General features: G+C 39.1%; 3 protein-coding genes across 6 annotated transcripts; 2 read left to right on the forward strand and 1 right to left on the reverse strand.

The window, feature by feature from the left end:
* Positions 1–4,425: 4,425 nt before the first annotated feature.
* sprb (sepiapterin reductase b) lies at positions 4,426–6,465 on the forward strand. Its single transcript, XM_044197832.1, has 5 exons — positions 4,426–4,452; positions 4,554–4,665; positions 4,744–4,972; positions 5,144–5,431; positions 5,970–6,465. The coding sequence occupies exons 2-5, from the start codon at positions 4,567–4,569 to the stop codon at positions 6,122–6,124; spliced, it is 771 nt and encodes a 256-aa protein (XP_044053767.1). The 5' UTR covers positions 4,426–4,452; positions 4,554–4,566; the 3' UTR covers positions 6,125–6,465.
* Positions 6,466–10,836: 4,371 nt separating this feature from the next.
* On the forward strand, positions 10,837–20,921 carry smyd1b (SET and MYND domain containing 1b). Of its 4 annotated transcripts, none has more exons than XM_044197837.1 (11): positions 10,837–10,973; positions 11,057–11,224; positions 12,342–12,518; positions 12,908–13,121; positions 13,738–13,868; positions 14,089–14,127; positions 14,812–15,007; positions 16,044–16,136; positions 16,305–16,468; positions 16,577–16,745; positions 17,628–18,157. In XM_044197837.1, exons 1-11 carry the CDS (start codon positions 10,852–10,854, stop codon positions 17,790–17,792), a joined length of 1,638 nt encoding a protein of 545 aa, XP_044053772.1. In that variant the 5' UTR covers positions 10,837–10,851; the 3' UTR covers positions 17,793–18,157. The 4 variants fall into 4 exon arrangements, 3 of the variants coding, with proteins under 3 accessions (XP_044053772.1, XP_044053771.1, XP_044053770.1); XR_006378148.1 differs by adding an exon at positions 20,148–20,921 and having other exon boundaries at positions 10,935–11,224; positions 17,628–18,044; XM_044197835.1 differs by having other exon boundaries at positions 10,935–11,224.
* LOC122876907 (fatty acid-binding protein, liver-type-like) lies at positions 19,175–20,148 on the reverse strand. The gene is made up of 4 exons (XM_044197842.1): positions 19,982–20,148; positions 19,584–19,756; positions 19,339–19,431; positions 19,175–19,262 (listed from the first exon to the last, which is right to left on the reverse strand). The coding sequence occupies exons 1-4, from the start codon at positions 20,046–20,048 to the stop codon at positions 19,212–19,214; spliced, it is 384 nt and encodes a 127-aa protein (XP_044053777.1). The 5' UTR covers positions 20,049–20,148; the 3' UTR covers positions 19,175–19,211.
* Positions 20,922–20,957: the final 36 nt, after the last annotated feature.

Raw genomic sequence — 20,957 nt, forward strand, 5'->3', positions numbered from 1 at the left:
TTTAACCTACAGCATGTTAGTAACTCACTAATTGTTTTGTTTTGTTTTTTTAGAAAAGTATGTTATTTGTTTCAATGGTCATGCTCCATTTTAAACGTTTATTGCTGTTTGAGTCTGTTAGCATCTCAGTTTGGGACACCCCATAAATTAGGACAGTTTCACCCATTTCACCATGTGATAAAGAACATAAAGTACTTCATTAAAAACAATAAATTCTCTTAACTTAAACCCACATGAATTGATTTTTTTTTTTACCACTGGGAGGCAGCGCAACAAGCTATCTATCACCATAAAGCTGTTATAGTGTACATGTTAGCAAACAGTTGCCTGCAGCCTGTAAACATCCAGCAGACACAGATCAACATTATCATTCATTTGGAGTTGTGTGTATGTCCACCTAAGGAAAGTAGGCCTAACTACAATATTCACTTTCTTTTAGCTCTGTTTTGGTCTCCTGAGATAAATATCTGTCTCTTTATCTGCTAAATGATCCACTATGTTCACCAGCTAGTCGCTAACTTTGTCTGACTGCTGTTTGTTGCTGGGCTGCTGCTGTGTCTGGAAACAGTGTTTATGAGAGCAGTGAGACTGAACCAAAACATTAAAGTTGCACGCCATTAAACCAAAACAATGAGCTGAAATGACCCTGATCCTGGTTTGAATACTTCTTCAGTGTGTCAGTCCTCAGTTGGGTTGTGTTGCATGTTGTGACTGCTTGTCATCTTTACTTTGTATTTCCTTGATGCCTCCTGTTCTTTCTCTGTGCTCTGTGTCTTATTTCTGTGTGACCTGAACTTTTGTTAGATAGCATTTTTCCTTTTTTCTTTCATATCGACTTCCAGTTTTGTTTTGTCCACGTTGATAGTTGCTGGTATTAGAATGAAGATTTACCAGATTATTTTTCTTTAACTCAGTGTTTTTTATCCAGTGTTCAGCCTTTCTTTGTAGGGCTCTTGTTCCTGATATTTTTTTGAATCACTTTATTATGGCTTTGTGTTTTTTGGCATACATATCTGAGCTTTTCTGAATTTTCTTGGTTTAGATGTTTCTCTTCCTCTTGGCAAAATGTTCTTATGCTAAACCACCACAACTAGACAAGATGACACAACAACAAAACTACATTCTGATATTTTGCTCGTCCTTGGTGGTGAGGAAAATGAGCACCTGTGTGCTCGCCTGCAGGATGGGAGATGAACATCCCAGGCACAAAGCACACATGCAGAGTAAATCCAAAAGTCCAGGGTAGGAGTCTTTAAATTTTAGAAAACATTTTATTTTGAGGAAAGAATTCCTACATACATACATGTCAGGGTCACAGGGTTATGTGTGTAACTGAGGGAGATTACCATGGGCAACACTTTACATTTTGGTTTTCACAGCATACTGTCCTGTACATCATAGCAAGAAAAACACAAGTGTAACAAATATCATGAATTGCTTGGTTTAAATCAAGTGTCCTGGTAATGCCAGTAAAAAGTAGAAATGCAGAATGGCAGGGCTTTGGTGGGAACAGGTACACATACAGTAATACAATAGCATTAATGTCATTAGTGACATCTTTTCCTGCTGTGACATGTCAAAATATCTGCTGTGACTAACGAATTATGGGACTGGGAATAGGTGAATGTAATTAGCTACCTGGTAGAACAGAGGACTAGTAGTACATTGACCCTGATGACTGCGCTAACTTACTTCAGACATTTTTCTGCATGAGCCAATAAGTGATAATCTACTGAATTTAATTCACAAGTTATCACATTTCCAGAGCATCTGTTATAGTTATAGTATTTATAGTACTGTCTGATCCTCTGATATGATGCATTTACTTACTCCCCAACCAACTTTTCTATTTAATGTAGGATAGGGTGTTGCTCTACAGCATAGTTGCCCAAATTCACAGAATCATTTTTAGGCCATTGTAATCTTTATACACTCTTAAATTGGCATTTTTTAAAAGAAGAGGCCCTTTTTCTGTGACATTTGCTTGACTGTCCATGAGGGGGCAGTGGTATCTATTTGCTGGCAGCCTGTACTGGGACTTTCACAGCTGCAATACTGCTGTAAGCATGGTGCAGAAAGACAATGGCTTCATCTCTCAGGTCTCCAAGGATTCTCTGGCTTCCTTTGGCCACTGTGGGGCGCTATGATTTCTTCCACCCAGCTCAGCTAAATTGGACCCGAGCTCTTTGTATATATCTATGTTGTCTATACTTGTTTTGTGTCTGTCAGTTGACTCACGGGGAGGCACAAATGTAGAAACTTTGTAACATACATTTTGTTTAATAAGAATCAGAAAATGTATACCTTCGCTCTGCTTCTCTCATTTCCTATAATGTCAGTTTTTAATTTAATCTGTTTGGGGTCAATGCTAATGAACAGTGCTGTTCAATAACCTATAAGAAGGTTGTATGTGGGTCATAAGGGTTAGAAACTACTATTAATACAATGGCACAAAATGGTGCAGTTTTGACATGCCTAACCATTTTTCGTATCTCCCAGAAGACGCTGTGGGGCACATGACAGAAGAGCAGTCCTTTATTGGCACAAGTCTTGGGTCATTTGATTTTTGGTGCCTTAGGGCTGTGGGAAATAGCTAATGGTATCATTGTGTGCTGAGAAATGACTCAAACGTTTTCTTTGTTGTTGTCTCTATTTACTTTAAGTAATGTTTGACGAAGGTTATTTGCTAATGCTATTGCAATGAATTTTCATTGTTTACCATTATAGCATAAAGCCACAGATCATGCCATATTCTTAGAAGATTCCTCTTTATCTAGGAATTAGATATTTTCTTGACCTTTTGAACACTGAGAGCCACAAGCTATTTTAATTATGTCATTTAACACACACATGCTGTCACACATGCATATCCACGGTCTCATCTTCTAATAAGCTACACTTAACTTGACAGTACTCATTATTGCACTATTACTTATTACTTATATTATTACATTGTATTATACCGTACATACTTATCAAACTCTAAATCCACTTTGGTACTTACAATTATTTTAGCTTTTATACTTTATATCCAGTTGTTCTTAATTTATCTTAACTGTATTATAGTGTATTATATTTTGATTTGCTTAGTACTTCTATTCCTTCTATTCTCAAGTGTGCATTGAGGTGATAGTGAGCAGCTGTAACAAAAGAGTTTCCCCTCAGGAATCAATAAAGTATTTCTGATTCTGATTCTGATATGTTCACTCTTTTAAATCAAGGAATGCATAATGGGATCAAATCTCTAAATTAACATTAAAAGCCATACTGTACTGGAAGAAACCATTATTGTATATATAACGGTAACACATTTCTAAATTCTATCTGTGATATATCTTCATTGTAGTTTTGCAGTATTATTGTATGTTCTTGTCTTGGCATGTTATGTGTTTATGTTCTTACATTTTATTGAGTGTTGTTGCTGTTTTATTATCTTCTGGTTTTCTTTTATTGTGATTTAGCATGTACAGTAATTTATGTCATGAATATATGGAGGCTAAAGTATGCCATATTAACACCAAACATTTTAAGTGGTTTATTCAATTCAATTCAGTTTTATTTATATAGTGCTAATTAATAACAGAAGTTATCTCATTGCACTTTTCCTATAGAGCAGGTCTAGACTGCACTCTTTATAATATTAAGACAGAGACCCAACAAATCCCACCATAAGCATGAGCACCATTAATATATTAAAATGTATTAATTATTTGTTGTTTATAAATAGCATTTTATAAAGTGCCTGATTATATTTATAGTTAAATTGTCACAGCCTGTCATGTCCTCACCAGCCTGTAATCACTCACACCTGCTCCAAATTACACTCCTGCCTTCAATCAGCTCCAATCACACTCAGTATAAAGCCACTCCACTCTCCTCACTCTGACCTCGTTTATGTATAGGACTCCATATACCCGGTAACTACAGTGCTCTTTCTGATCGTTCCAGTGTTTCTCCAGTTCTCCGTGTGTTCTCCAGTCCTCTGTGCCTGCTCCATTCCTCCTTGGTCTCTCCAGTCTCCTGTGGCTTCCCTCCGGTGACTTCCCCAGATCCACTCTACCTATCTCCACACTCTCCACTTCTGGCTGTCGTCTAAATAAAGATATTCCCATCCACCTCGGTGTCCCCTGCCTGTTATTCTGTGACATAAATGATGCTATTCAAAAAGCTTGTTTGTTTAAAAAAGTTACACATTTATTATATTAATTATTATTCTGAATCAAATAATGTATTTTTAAAAATAGTTAAAAAATACTATTTTAGAAGCCTTTAAATGTGTAGTTATTCCATTTACTAATGTCACGCACTCTAGGCAGAATCGTTTAATTCTCCATTTCTCTTAATTCTCTTGTCACTGTGAAACACATGAAATGCATTGGTTCTGCCTGCTCACGTTGGGTTATAAAAGCAGCTCAGCATTCACATCCCTCTCATAAGCTGGCAAAAGCAGTGGTAAGTCTTGTACTCTTATTTCACATTAGCTGTAATCCTCCTTTCACATCCACTTTTTTTCACAGTTTTTCCACTGACCATCTGTATTTTCACCACCACAGAAAATGTGACAGGATGTCAGACATTTACTCTACAAACCCCAGGACTCTGGGCCGGGGCATCTGTATCATCACAGGAGCCTCCAAGGGATTCGGACGGGCACTGGCACATACAGTAAGTGATCAAGTTGTAGAAAAAAATAAGATAAGAAAAAAAGACAAGCAAACAAACAAATGTCTTGTGTCCATCCAGGTGTCCCACTTGCTGAAGCCTGGCTCTGTTCTCCTGCTGGTGGCTCGCTCTGAGAATCTGCTGCAAGAGTTGCAGAAAGAACTGCAGAGCTTCACTGAGCAACAGCAGCTGGTGGTTCACTACATAGCTGTCGATCTGAGCACGAGAGAGGGGGTGAATGAAACAGTCAGGGTGGCAAAGCAGGAAGCTGTAAATGAAATAGATCATGTGCTTCTAATCAACAATGCTGGTGAGTCTTAAATCAGTGTATTGAAATTTGTCACCAAGTAGCCTACTCAATACTGATTTTGTATGCTGATCTGTCTTGTTTTCATCTCATGATAACACACGTTATTCCCTTTGTTCTCTTACCTTTTCACTTCCTTCCCCACACCAACCCATCCTCTCTCTCTGCTCCCAGCCTCTTTGGGCAACATTTCCCGGTTTGCGAGTTTCACAGATCTTGAAGAGGTCAATTCTTATCTGTCCCTCAACGTTAGCTCTGCTCTGGCGCTGACTGCAGGAATCCTGCAGGTATTTCCATGCAGGCCAGACCTGCGATGGACCGTGGTGAACGTCTCATCAATCTTTGCACTGCAGGCCTTACCGTCAATGGTGGTGTACTGCACTGCCAAAGCAGCCAGAAAGATGATGTTCCAGGTGCTGGCTGAGGAGGAGCCAAATGTCAAAGTCCTCAGCTACTCTCCAGGTATATACAACATTATATATTGACCAGGGGTGTATTAACATGAAAATTTATGTTAAGGTAAAGCAATACGGCAACAAAAATCATAGGAGACAAGGTGTATTCAAAACGTTTATGTATTATTTATTTATTTTTAACAGGGACCATGCACATTAATCAACATCACTGTAAATGTGCCAGTGCCAGCCAAAATGCTAATTTTCAAATGTTGTCCCCTGGCCAATTGTTGGATTAGACATATAAAGAAATGTACAGTGATGCTTGTGAATCAAAACTGGAATTATTTAGCTTCTTGATGATGGTCTCATACATGCACTAACACATACATGCAACATGGTATTTTGAGTCACATAAAATGAGTCACTTACCTGGAAGCCTGTGTGTAGAAGATTGTAAAGGTTTTGAGAAAAGAAAAGAAAATAAGCGGAAAGACTGTACTGTATCTCCATATTTAACAATTTAGTATCGGTGTATATGTAATATAGAGCACAAAAGGCAACATATTTTTTTCTAACCTGCTAATCCTTCTGGTTTCCTTCAGGTCCCATGGACACAGAGATGCAGAAGGACATTCTGAGGTTAACAGGCATCAATTATCATCCTTTCCCCTGCCAGGAGTCTGCGGCCAAACTGATGAAGCTGCTTCTGGACAATGACTTCCCCTCAGGGGCACATCTTGACTTCTTCAAAGTGTGATACCAGTACGAGACAAAGTGAAAAATAATGGTGTTCATGTAGTGTAAATTATTGCATGTCACTTCCTTTGCTAAAGTTGGAAAAATCCATGCTGTTGGCTGCTGCTCTCAAGTGAGATAGTTAAGAATAGAAATAGAGCACAGGACAGAAGCTACATTTCTACAAATGTAGGGATCTATGTATAGCCCAATTCAAATCATGTTAATTATTTAAACCTGTTGCTTTACAAGTGAAACCTTGGAAATTTTTGTGATCAAAATTGTATTATTATTTGAACCAAAGAAATGTAGACATATATTCAGCAATACAGCAGTGAATGAATAAAACAAAACACATATATGTGTAAGGACTGGTCAGTACGGTGTAACCTAACAATAACATGACAGACCCACAAACAATAATAAAAAGTCACACTAGGTCACTACAATGGATGCAAATGAATATACATGCCAAGCCATACATCTAGACATACACACATATATACATAATGTACACCCACACACAGCTCACCACAACCTACACTTAAAAAAATAATAATAAAAAAAAACAACAAAAAATTACATATTCTCATTTATAATTACAAATAAGAAAAACTCACCCAGAAACAGTACCAGAAGGGGATTTAAGAATAAAATAAAAATAGAGCTAAATTTGAGGGTTAAATTATTAGATAGATGAACAAAAGTCAAGTCAAGAGGCCTTTAAGATCCTCCTCTGTTTGGGCCCAAAGTTTTATAGTTTTCCTTCTTTGCACCATGGATGTGTGCTGTGGATGTGAGCACCCATTGCAACGAGTTATTGTATGTGGAGGCTTCCATCTAGTTGTGACCATCTTTTTGTCAGACTGGCCAAAAACACCCGCTCTTGGGCCTTTTGTAATCATGGCTGAGAGAGATCATTTAAAATCAGTACACATATGGTAAGAGGGACAGGAATGTGTAATATAGTGGACAGATATTCTTTTACCACTTTCCAGAAATTAGCTACACCAGGACAATGCCAAATCATATGATAAAAGGTACCAACTGCATCTATATGGCATAACGTTAGTCAGCTTTAAGCTTCATGCTGTGAAGTTTACATGGAGTCATATAAGTCCTGTGAATGAAATTTAAGTGAATTTGTTGATGGTCAGGATTCCTGGATGACTGCTTTACTGTATCCCAAACATCATCCCAATCAAAACCTGGGATAAGATCAGGGATATCTGCCCGCCATAATGAGTCTACTGGTAATTGGAGATATGTTTTCTCCAGAATATAGCCATATAGTTTGGAGACAATTCCTTTTGCAGTCTCGCACAATACTTTGAGCAACGAGTGCTCTTCAAGTGGAGCCTGCCAAGGGACCCGATAGGTCTTCATGACTGTCCTCAACTGTAGATAAACATAAAAAGTGGAACGCTGTAAATTAAAATGGAAAGAGAGGACTTCAAAAGTGTATAGGCACTTGTCCCCAAATATATTACCCAAAGAATGTACCCCCTTGTCTCACCACTGCCGGCACTGACCAAACTTAATTGGGCGCTTGCCAATCAATAACCCATCATTATTAAAGATAGTGTCATGGTCAGCCACCAAGCTGTGCGACCCCTGCAGTATCCAGTGCAGTTTCCCTCTCCCTGTGTGTCTTGTGTGTCCTCTGTTTGTCTGTAGTGCGTGTCTGTGTGTATGTGTTTCCTGGTCTGGCTTCCCGGGCTCTCACCTGCTGTTGATCACCGGCGCATCTGTCATCAATTATCATCAGTCTCCACAGCATAAAGACTAGGCTCCTCCTCATCACCAGTGCCATGGTCATCTCCATATACTTGTATGGCCATATGTAACGGCGCCACGCAGCTGGGAACTTCCAACTTTATGTTGATTTCCACACAAGCCTTTCCGGTTGGCCCTGAAGAGGAAATCTGTGAAAATGGAGTCAGAGGAGGAATCAGAGCGCGAAATTAGAAACGAGGACCCGAGAGGATTTGGAAATAAAAAGAAAAGGAAGAAGAGTAACTCAAGTGAATCCAGTCAGAAAGAGGAGAAGTATCTTGTTGGGATGGTAGCTGTAACACAAACAGACGGCATTTTCAAGAATCCACATGTGGTCGGAAAGTTTGTAGGAGGAAAGCTCGGAGATGTCAGATCGGTCAGGATAACAAGAAGTGGGATGGTTATCATTGAATGTGTGTCAAAGCGTCAGAGATAAAGAACTGAAGATTCATGTGTTTAGAGATTATAGCAGTGTGAACTGCTTCCCACTTGGAGCAGAAATAAAGAAGGGCGTAGTAAGCGGAGTGCCACTGACGGTGGAGGCCGAGTCATTTTGGGAGGTTGAAGGGGTGTGTGTGAGGCAAGAAGGCTGACAAGATCCAGAAATGGGTAGAAGGACATTAACTCAGTGTGTTTGACTTTTGAGGAGGAATTACCGGAAAGAGTGTACCTAGACTATGTATGTTACAGGGTGAGGCCATATGAGAGAGCTCCCCTCTCATATTTTTATTTTATTTTATGAAATAAAAATTAATAAGATCAGAGCGGAAAAGGGATTGTCTTATGCGGAAGCTGCTAAGAGTATGGAGAGAAACAGTGAATTGGTGGTAGTACAGAAGGAAAAGGAGAAAGGAAATGGAGATGAGCAGAACATCATTATGGACAAAAAACAATTTCTGGCATTTATTACCATGGTTATAAATTGTGCAGCTGAAATAAAGGGGAAAATCAGAAAGGATTAAGATGGTGCTGGATGCTGCAAGAAGATTCTTGAATGTTGTGGACATAACTGGAGAGGATCTGGATGTTACACTGAGGGAAGGAGTTGCACCAACTCAGACAATGGGGTCTGGGTTATAGAATTGACTATTGCATGGCATCACATTGGGTGGACACTGTAAATAGTTTAAACTGTGAAGCTGTTAAAATTCAGTAGGTGGCGGTAATGCGCAATTAGGGATGCCAACCGCCATAAAACGCAACAGAAGAAAGCTCCACGCAGCTAAGTACTATTGTAGCTCTGTCTAGTTATCTTGTCTATTGTGAACTCTAGTTTGCTTCTGCCACAGACATCCCTCTCGCCGGTGATCACAGCCACGTCACCTCATGGATCTCTGCCAACCTGTCTTGTTCCGGCTCTGCCAGCTAACGAGCGGTCTCCTTGCTCTGCCAGCAAACCCCTCGTGCTACTCAGAGCCAGCTCACGCCACTCTACGGATCTGCTGCCGGCCTTACACCGCCATTCTCCGCTCCTGGATCTGTGCAGTCCAGGGTTGGGTTCACCGTGTCCTCATGAGCTGTAGTGGAGGGCTCTGGCCACACCCTCAAAAAAAGACTATATTCATTAATTTCCTCTGTTTGAATAAATACTGACTTACCTCACTTACTCCTTGTGTTCTGGTTCGTACATTGCTACAGATAGGAGAATGTGGGTTCCAATTGGGTGAAATTCTACTATTCACTTTTTCTGTTCCCCTCCAAACTGCTATTGGGTAAGACACAATGGGACCAAATATGTATTTACATTTATTTAAAAGGGGTATTAAAGAATAAGACTTCATCCAACTTCATACCAGTTGACCAGAGGATGCAATGTAAAGGCCCAATGGTACTGGTTAAAGTCCCCCAGCAGGTCTATCTCACTGCATTGTGGATAATTTCAGACAAAGGCACTTGCCGTTTCAGACAAATTTAGTAATTATGCGCTGCACTCTGTCTCAGAAACCAGATGGAGGTGGCAAAGGCAACATCCAACTCACAAAGTTAATTTGGGGAAGCAAATTCATTTTGATAATAGATATACGAGCTCTAAGACAGTTTGGTAGTGTTGACCATTTTTCAAGATCACGAGTGGTCTTAGACAGGGTGTTCTCAAAGTTGATTCTGACAATGGTATATCCGAGGGCAATGCTTATCATCGGGTCATTCAGATGTAAGAATGCTGACTTTGACCAATTTATTCTGTACCCCGATATACCACTAAAACTTCTGAAAATAGGTAAAATGTTAGACCGTGGACATAGTCTGCATATAAGGATATATGATGTTTGATCCCACAGATGGTAATAGGTGTGATATCATTAGCTATGAGAATTGTCTGAGCCAGAGGTTCCAGAGAGAAAACAAAGAAAAAGCGGGCTTAAATGGCACCCCTGTCTGGAACCTCTGGCTACGTTAAAGTCCTACCTGACCCCAGACCAACATTGACCAAAAAAACTGCCACGCCAAATGGTCAAATGCCCTCATTGCATCTAGCGAAAGGACAGCGGCAGGTAGTGGCGATGAGGAGGCACCATGTGTTATATGCAATATGTTCTCAATATATACAATATATTCTTCTTACGTTGTCTGATGCCAGCCTAGATCTAAGCCATGATGTTTGTGTTATGTTGCAATTACAGAGACAGAGGAGGAGAGAGTAAGAGAAAGCACCAGAACAAAGTAGAGCCAGACAGATCAGCTCTGTTTCTGTCAAACTTCTCGCAGCTGTCCAACGTCACCATAGACTCCTGATAGACAGCCCCAACTGAGGGCCAAAAATAACCCTCAGGGACCAGGCACCTACCAATTCATGGTCGAGGTGGGGGAATTTCTGCCAGTTAACAGGACAAAATGCAAAAAGTGTGACAACAAATTCAAATAAATGAAAGGATCTGAGAGAACGACAATGAGTTTCAGTGGTGTTACTTTTAAACAAAATTGGTTTTATTGACAGGTCCGTCCTTTCAAGATGTTTTATTTTTCAGTGGACAAATGAGAATGATCACCACCAACCCATTTTCTGTGTCTGTTGGTACAGTTCAAGAGGTGGACAGCTATTTTAGTACCTTGGGTGTGGAATGCGCAGTTGTCATTGAAGAACACAGAGGACATAGATTGGTCTACGGGTTCCTCAACCACCCTTACGCTGTATTTAGCGTCTCTCTACTACTGAAACACTCTTTTCTCATCTGTTCACCACTTACTCGCTGTTCACCAGCATCTCAGGAACCAGTGCAGCTACCATGGAGAACGTGGCAATATTTGACTCACCTGGAAAGGGGAGGGGTCTGAAGGCTACCAAGGAGTTTTGGGCTGGAGATGTAATTTTTTCTGAGCCTAGTCTTGCAGCTGTTGTGTTTGACAGGTACAGTAATAATGCAAATTGTGGATGTGGACGCTCAATGGTGGGGGATGTGTTCAGATGTGGTCATTGTGGGGATATTTGGGCAGTTGAACAATATATTTTCATGTCATTTTTTTCTCTAGGTTTACAACTTATCCACAATATCTTACGTTTGGAAGGCCATAGAGTCTGATTTTACTGTGGTTTGATAATATTATATAATTTGACTGCTGTATTCTCACAGTATGTTACGTCATCATGGTGATGTAATTTCATGTAGACAACTGTGCCTCCCATTTAGACAGCTCATCCTAAGGGGGATATTTTTACGTAACCAAATAAGTGCTAGTAACATGAAAGGAGAAGCACTAAATGGCAATAACCTTCTCTGGAACAATCAGAAAAAAAGTGTCCCTGTTTATACTTGGAAATTGTAGGGCAAACTAACCACTAAATGTGGAAGACAAAATTGTGACAGAATGGAAATTTTAGCATTTGTATTTTTAAGACATTAATGCTTAGTTGTATTATCCTTGAGTGTCAAAATGTCCATGGTTCCATGATTTTGAAGTATGACTTTTAAGGGATCTCTAGAAAATATTTCATACAGAACCTGTTCTGTGTGAGAATAGAAAATTTAGGTGTATTACGTAATGTTTCAAAATGTGTTTTCATATAAGGTCAGACTTTACTGTTGTTACATCAAACCTCCTCAAACTTAGAAGTACCCATAATCATAGTAATCATAATCCTAGTAATCGTAATCCTAGCCATTTTTATTGCTTTTACAACACCAACTAATCTCAACTCAAGCCCACTTACTAGCTTTTTTGGAACTACTTTGATTTGCTGATGAAGACTGTGAGATGTGGTATGAGAATATTCTGTGATGATATTATATGATCTGAAAGATAATATTGAATGAATTAACAATCTGAAAGTAATCTATAAACTGCTAGAAATACATATAAAAAGGAGAAAAAGAACTTACTATAAAAGTGCATTTGGCCACCAGTAAGGTAAAGCCAACATGCTTAACTTTTCCTTTGACCACTTTCTCTTGTGGCTCTACAATATACATGTGCTGTAATATGTGAATCATAACATCTTTACGTTTTCTGTTTCCTCTCCTTTTCAGTCTAGCAGAGCGTATTTGTCACAGCTGTTTCCGCAGACAAGACAAGCTACAGAGGTGCGGCCAGTGCAAATTTGCTCATTATTGTGACCGAACCTGCCAGCGTGCCGGCTGGGCTGAACACAAGCAAGAATGTGGTGCCATCAAAGCTTATGGCAAAGCGCCGAATGAGAACATCCGGTAAGTGAAAGGAAGAGGAAATAGGGAGTGACAGAAAGGTATTACATGATACTTGATTTTAGATTTTTTTGTTGACAAAACACAGGTAAAGAACCCACACACCAAGAGAAAGACTTCTTCTAGTTTTTCTCTGTGTGGGGGGCTTCTTAAATTGTTTTCTACAGTCAGCTATTGGTACTCCATCCTATTAAATCACAAAAGAAGAGGCTGGTTTGGTGCAATGTTGATTTTGCATGATGATTCAAATTGATTTCAAGGTGATTTCAATCGAGAAAACTTCAATGCCCTTTGAAAGTCCTTTAAATTAGTCTTGACATAATGTGTGTCTGATTTTATCGTGACCCTCGAAGTCACACATCTTCTTTTTCATTGTTCTTTTTTGTGGTCAGCTTGGTGGCCCGCATCATGTGGCGCCTCGACAAAGAGGGGAGTGTGGTGTCTGACATGCAGCTGATCACGCTGGAGGAGCTGGAGGACCACATTGCTGACATGCAAGAGGATGAATTGAAGGAGTTCAAAGTGGACATCCACAACTTCCTGGACTACTGGCCCCGTAACAGCAAGCAGCACACGATTGACGTCATCTCACATCTTTTTGGAGTGGTACGTTTATATGTGTTATCCCTTTATTTGCCATCCCTCGTTTTCCTGTGGCTAGGTCTAAAACGGTAAAATCAGGGGCTTTATTCTTCAAAGGACACGAAGATAGTGAGCTGAACCTGCCCTGTCTTCTTCTTCTAGTCAGGTGATATGTGATGTACTTCATGAGTTGACAAGAAGTTCTGGGATACAGTTCAACCAAAGAGTTATATTCCCTTTTATTATTGCTTGCTTTGAATAGGTTTGAAAGGCCTGAAGATGTGAATCTATCCACAATAAGAAGAACCTAATTTGTTTTTTTCTAATTATATGTCCAATTTATCATATTGAGACCCCTCAGATTTATCTTGTGACTCTATCTACAACAGTGGGAACTGTATGTTGGTTTGATAAAGCCACGTTGCCTTATTTTTGTCCTTTGCCCCTTAATATTACCACTACCATTGTATTATTACTATTCTAAAATTCTAGGTGGAATTTGCATTGTGCTTTTCAAATTCTCAATGTGCAAAAGTTGTTTTGTACTGAATTTCAAAAGTAGTAGTATTTGTGTGATGTCACAAACTCCATTATTTTAACAGCTCTGTGTTCACATGAATATTTCCCCTCTTTCTCACAGGTTAACTGTAACGGTTTCACTGTGAGCGACCAGAGGGGCCTTCAGGCAGTAGGAGTTGGTCTTTTCCCAAACTTGTGTCTAGTGAATCATGACTGCTGGCCAAACTGCACTGTGATCCTCAACCATGGCAAGTAAGTAAAATCCACTTTAGTTAAAGGTAGCCTCCAGTGATATTTGTCTTTTCAAAATTGTGTTTGTACAAAGCTGAAATGGACTCTTAACTTGATTAAAAATTTTAAATGCTCAGTGTTTTCAGAGTTTGTGTGTGTTTACATGCGGTTGTGTATTGTGCGTGAATGTGTGTTTGTCAGGTTGCATTTGGTGTAAAACGGCTTCCTGTTTGTCTTTCAGTCAATCGGCTGTGAATACTATGTTTCATTCTCAACAGAGGTGCGTTACCTCAACCTAAGCCTTTTTTAAGTGTTATTTATTAGAGCACCATTGAGACTATGACAATAAATGCTTAATCAACATATCACTACACATAACCACCATCCTCCCTCCAACTCCATCCATTGTAGAAAGTCTTTGTAGTGCCCTGTAGTATGTGCTGTAGGCTTGATGTGACTCAGTTTTCACATCAATATGTCAGCATGCTACTTGAATGCTCTAACCTTTATTTATAACAAAAGGCTGTTAAGGATTTTTCTCTGCATATTTCTTCACCTGCCGAAAGCTCATTTTTCGGTTTGTCGTGTCCGCACAAAGTTTTACTCAGGTGCTGCTGGTTTTTCACTTTGTGTGTCTGTCGATCATGTCAATACAGACTGCTGTGTAAGACTGTATAACAGCTTTTGTTCCTATTAGTTCACCTCTAACACCATGTAACACCAGGATAAAACATGACAAAAAACAATATTTCCATGCAAATATTACATTTTTTTGTCTTAAGTGTGAATTAATTAATTTATTAATATTCATCCCTTCAATCCTTCAACTGGATTGACAGAACTGAAAGCCACACTATGGAACCATTAACCATGGATTTCACCATAAATCAATAACTGTAAATGAAAGACTAAATGAATTAAACAAGTTATTCTGCTTGAATTTAACTGTGTTTCTTTTCTTCAGGATTGAGCTTCGTTCTCTAGGTAAAATCGCAGAGGGAGAGGAGCTGACAGTCGCATATGTGGACTTCTTGAATTTGTCAGAGGAGAGACAAAGACTGCTGAAAACACAATACTTCTTTGACTGCACATGTGAGCACTGCAAGAACCACATCAAAGATGACTTGAAGTTGGGGGGAAAGGAAGAGAACGGAGTCAAGGTTTGTGTCTTTGTACATGTTTGTCTGTGTTGATTTTATTGTTGCTTTTCATTTTTTATATTTTTTATCATTTTTATACTGCACAAGGCAAAAAGGACGAGACACTCTTTGCTACATTTAGTACTGACATGGGTGATAAGGACAGACAGGAAACATGAGAAGCATGCCACAGTTACTATTTTAGGCAAAGATAACTCCCATTGGACTCAGCTTCCAAACTGTGTGTATGTGTGAGCATTCACACATGCTTTTGAGAAACAGTGAGGTACAAAAAATGATAGAAGTAAACTTAATTTACTCCACAACTCCAATCACTTCAAGGCCGTAACTGTATTTCAATGTTTTACAATATACCAGGAATTATTATCTTATCTATTTTTATATGATATCACTTACAATTTATCATTTAATCCTCTGAGATGTTTAAATCAATCAAGGCACACCATAAAAAGTGTGATTCTATGGCCTTGAATGATAAGGCTTGACATTATCTGAATCTGTGAAACATGAGGCACTACACGTCAGTGCGACGATGACCAGTCCGCTCTGTGTGTGTTAGTTTAGAGTAGATTGTATGTGTGGGTTAAAAGTTATAAATAGCATGTGTGTGGGACTATTCACTGAAAAAACGTTACTCTCTTTTTAACAATAGAAATTTGACATATTGACAAAAACTGTTATGATGCCGGATTTGGCATATAATAATAACCATAATAGCCTAAGTAAGAGTTGTCTTTTAATCATATACGAGAGTAAATCTTGTTTGTTATTAGCAAAATAAACATTCAAGTCTTGGACAGGGCCCCTTCAGCAGGTCAAAGGTCTTCTTAACATAAAAATAAAGTATTTTATGGACCTAGATAAGGCAAACCTGTGCTGTCTAAAAATAAATAGTATGTCCTCTAAAAATATACATTTGATTGAGCATCTTTCATGGTATATTTCATTGTCAGTGTGTTAATACTTGATCAGTGGTGCAACTCATTAAAATCCCCTCATTAAAATTTGATCAATGTCTCCCATCTTAAACTCTTAGCCTTCAGAGGAACAAGTGAAAGAGGCAACAGATTATTGCTTTCAAATGCTGGAGAAGATGGACAAGGCTCGATTGAATGGTGAATACCATGAGGTATTGTATCAAATCACCTACAACACCAAATAAAAAACAGATTAAGTTTAGCTCCTGAAAGATGTCTTTTAGAACAGAAGTTTTTTTCCGCTATCTTACTGAAGCGCTACACTACTTCCACGTTTTTTAAGATTTTTCTCATTATGTTGTTTTTTTTTTCCTCTTCAGGTGGTAAAAATCTGCAGGGAGTGCATAGAGAAAACAGAGCCGGTTTTGGCTGACACTCACATCTACCTGCTGCGGATGTGGAGCACATTAAGTGAGGTGCAAGCTTACCTGCAGTACTTTAATGATGCTGCAGACTACGCACGCAAAATGGTGGAGGGATACGTGTGAGTACAAAGATACTGAGCTGACTGTTATACACGTGAGCATCTTGCACATCATATCCTATCCAAATAAATCAGTACTCAAATAAATCAAATCTCTTCCCCTGACAGAAAACTGTACCACCCAAACAATGCTGCTCTTGGTATGGCAGCTATGAGAGCAGGAGTGACTCACTGGCAAGCTGGGGAGATAGAGGTTGGCCACGGGATGATCTGCAAGGCCTATGCCATTCTCATGGTCACCCACGGCCCAACACATCCCATCACCAAGGACCTGGAGGTAAACACTTCATAATCTCAAAATCTGCATACAATACATGCTTTTCTTTGGCTCTGTTAAAATGTTATTTTAAGGCTATATTTAAGTTGTAGTTGGAGAAATAAGTGGCAGACAGCAGCCAGATTGCTCATCTTATTTTGGATACACCTCAAATGACTGTTCCTTTAATATTAAAGCTGCTATAATCACATTTTCATAATTATGTATCAAATGAGAAAATTAACTGTTTTGGTTCACTCTCAGTGTAAATTTCAACTGCAGCACGCAGCTGTTTTCAGCAAAAAAGCTCTAAAAACCCACTCAACACTACCTGCTCAGCACCAAACAGTAGACAGACAAAGTTAGCGACTAGCTGGTGAACATAGTGGAGCATTTAGCAGCTAAAGAGCCAGATATTTCCCTCAGGAGTTGGTGACCAAAAACCGAGCCAGAAGGAGAGTAAATATTGGACATTTGTCAGGTGGCCAGAAACATGACTCCAAATGAAAGCTAATGTTGCGCTGTGACTGCTGGATGTGTAAATAGGCAACTGTTTGCTAAGAAGTTCACCATATCAACTGCTGTGTTCATAGCTTGTTTCCACTGCCTCCAAGTGGCCCAAAAATCAGTTATTGCAGGTTTAAAATCTTAAAATCTGTACAGTACTGCACGTGATGTGGCTAAGCTTTTCTTTGGCCCTGTTAAAATATTTTTTGGCAAAATTTGAGGTGTAGAAGCTGTGGCCAATATCTATAGATTATCATTTTAAGTTTAAATACCACTCTGGTACAAACTGACCTCAAATCGTACTCAATACTGACCAGGTTACAAGCCTTGTTGTATACTGTAGCTAACTCATGGGTGAACATTTTAAGTGCTGATTCCTTCCTGATATTTCCACAGGCGATGCGTATGCAGACAGAGATGGAGCTGAGGATGTTCAAGCAGAATGAGTATGTTTACCACAGTATGAGAGAGGCAGCTCTGAAGAACAGACCAATGACCATGATGCACGAACCCAAGTCTGTAGAGGAGGGAATCAAGAACCTCTTCCACCGGAGGAAGTAATCACAGGGATGCAGTCAAGAAAACCATCCTGTTTACTGTTAACAGCTTTTTGAGTGCTGGTGTTCATGTCTACACGTTGAGTCACATGACCATGTTCTGTTTCACTAACTTTTGTAGTTATGCTTTATTAAAAATTTGTTGAACTACAGAAATGTACCATAATATATATTTTGTAATATGCAGTGCAAGCAAGCACCTGTTGCTCATCAATACTTCAGCCAGTCTCCCTGATGTCAGATCAATTTTAACCAGGTACACTTTACTCTTTAATTGATTTGGTTTAAGATTGTATAATTATGGTCCTCAGTATTGCAGAGCAGGCAATTACCAGTATGTAATACTTTAACCTTGAAAAAAGTTTTGAACCCAACCAAAACACCAGCTTTTTTTTTTTTTTTTTTTAAATATCTGTCCTGCACATGACATGTTCAGTAATTTTTCATTGAGATTGTAATATTTTGTGTTTACTTGAAGTTTAATCACTTGCTGTTCCTTTTCAATATGCCAACCCAGTGGACAAGATGCTTTTAAAAGTGGGCTGTATTATGGGTGATGTCATTAGAGTACATAAAATGATTCTCATATCTATTAAGTGTAGTTGAGAATATTCAGGCCCCAATTAAATGCTTAAGAAAAAGTTTAAAGTTGAAACTGTAAATGAAAATGTAAAGCCCCCCCCCCAAAAAAAAAAAAAAAACCTTTAAGCAGTTGCATGAAAAGGTTGGGACACAGCTCCTTGAGCGACAGCTGAAGTGTCCTGCGACAGACCTTTTGAGGGGCCAAAAGCTATAGTGCTATCTTGCTGGTACTGTCAGTGTAAGGCAGATGACAACCTCAAAAGCTGAATATTTTGTAGTTACTGACTTGATGTAGCCAGGGGTTCTGGGGTATGCGAGAACACAGTGTAGTGTTGCCAGGGCATAAGCACCGTTTACTCCCTACCCACTTAATTATTGTCCTCTGTAACAGCTGAGGCCCCCCCCCCACTGTCTCTTGGGGTTTTAGCATCTTAAAGAGGTTAATGCTCCAGTTAACAGCCATGCCCCCGTGTCAGAGCTTCCTAGTGTAAATTTTCAAGACAGTCACAGCCCATTGATTGAGACATCCTGTATGCTTTTGATAGTATGAAGGGAGTCACATGAGTGCCATAAGTCAGCTCAAGTTGATAACCCCTTGACCTAATTAGCAAGATGTGCTTAATCAGTTGAATCAGCTCCCCACAGTCAGGAAAGGTGACCTTTAGCCAGTCAATGGCTAACACTTTAACCCACAAAAGGAGAGTCACATTGGTCCTGAACACAGCATTTTCCATGTCTGACATGATGTTCCAGTAGAAAGTGTACTTGACATTTAGAGCCATAAGAGAGAAAAGACCAAGACAGTTCTGAGTTTTACATTTATTACCCCAAGTGCAGAAATTTACATGCGTTTGCTTGTCCTCTTGTACACAATTCCACCAAGAGTCATAGTCTGGAGGGGAGAAAGAACCATATTAGAAACTTGCCAACAACTACGCCGCAAGTTATGTAGAGCTTCGTCTACTCACATTGACAATTGTGTTCCCATCCACCAGTTCTGTGACAGACTCGATTCCCTTCAGGGAGACTGTCAACTTGTTGCCTTCACGCTGAACCACCGTCTTAAAAGCAGTATGACAAGATCAGTTTAAAGCCATGAAGTTATGAAATTCTGGACTAGTATAGTGTGCAAGAAGAATTAGTAAAAGTGTGCTATTAGCAAAGTTTTTCTATTTTGCCATTTTGCATCCGTAAGTTTATTGTCCAGACATACCTTGACCTTCTCTCCAGTGATGGTCTCCAGCTCTGCCTCCTTTCCAATGGTGAAGTTGTTGACTAAGACCTTTGAGCCAGTAGTGACTGTCACTTTGAAGGAGTCGCCAGTCTCCTCGATCTCAGAGATGCTCTTTATGTCTTTACCTTTCTGGATGAGTTCATCAGGGAGACCTAAGACAGAAAAGCACTTTAAGAAAGTTGTATTTTGATGGCTGGTAGTTTCCAGTCAGTTGTAATTTAGCACTATAGATTAACATTGCTAGACAAGTCAGAATACAAAAACTTCTTGTTCAAATTATCAGTGATAAGCCCAGTTACACAGGCACTTGACAACCACAATAAAACACTTTAAAAACTACTGGTCAAAAACTTTATGAAAGAAAGCTTTAAACTTACCAATGGCCTTCATGAAGGGTTCAAAGTTCTCCTGAGACTCAAGCTGGTATTTTCCAGAGAAAGACATTGTGACAGACAGTGAAGGTAAAATGAGAATTGGTTATCTGCCTGTTTTATACTCAAACTCCAGCACTGCAATCATTAACCAAAGGTGTCTCCAATTAAGGCAGATCCAGCCCACTTCACATCCAGCAGAGCTCAGAGACGATCCACCACCACAGATAAGGACAGACAGAGCAATAAAAAAGGTACAAGGTGACTAGATTAAAGTTAGGTAACCTTAATGCAGAGGGCAAAATAGTATAAGTGTGACAGTATTTTGAAGTCAAGTCACTTGTGATCCATCCATAGAAAATGTGTGTAATGATCTTAAAAGTCTTTCTCATTTGATGTCACACTAATATATGTTGACGTTGCATGAATGTGAACCCCAAAGACGGCTGACTGGACAAAATGTTGATCAGGTTTCAGTTTGCTGCTTTCTCTCTTCCTTACTTCTCATTTTCTGTTCCTTCTTTTCATTCTTTTTTTGTGTTTTCCTCCCTTTTGTCTTTCCTTTTAGCCGATTCCTTCACAACTTTCCTTCTGTCCTTTGTTCTAACTTTTTACACATTTTTTCCCTTTTCTTTTTCTATGTAAAAATAATGAAGAGGGAGTTTGTCTTTTTAAAGTTTGCCTGCGAGCAATGGGGGGCATATCAGTGGACTATTTCCTCCTTATATTATATAAAACAGGAAAACACAGATAACATTTCTACGGGGGAAAAAAAGAAATAAAAATTTTACTCATGCCAATAAAATAATTGTTGAAAACTTTAGAAAATAACAGTTAAGATAGGTTGTTTTTGAATTTAGGTTAACAAGAAATGTAGGTAGTTTTCCACCACAATTTCCATGTTATGTTCTTTATGCTGCTGTCATAAAAGCTTATTTTAAATGCATATTTTGCCAAAATGTTACTATTTTCTATTTTATTA

Source organism: Siniperca chuatsi, linkage group LG5 (genome assembly GCF_020085105.1).
Source record: "Siniperca chuatsi isolate FFG_IHB_CAS linkage group LG5, ASM2008510v1, whole genome shotgun sequence".
NCBI classification, from domain to species: Eukaryota; Metazoa; Chordata; class Actinopteri; order Centrarchiformes; family Sinipercidae; genus Siniperca; species Siniperca chuatsi.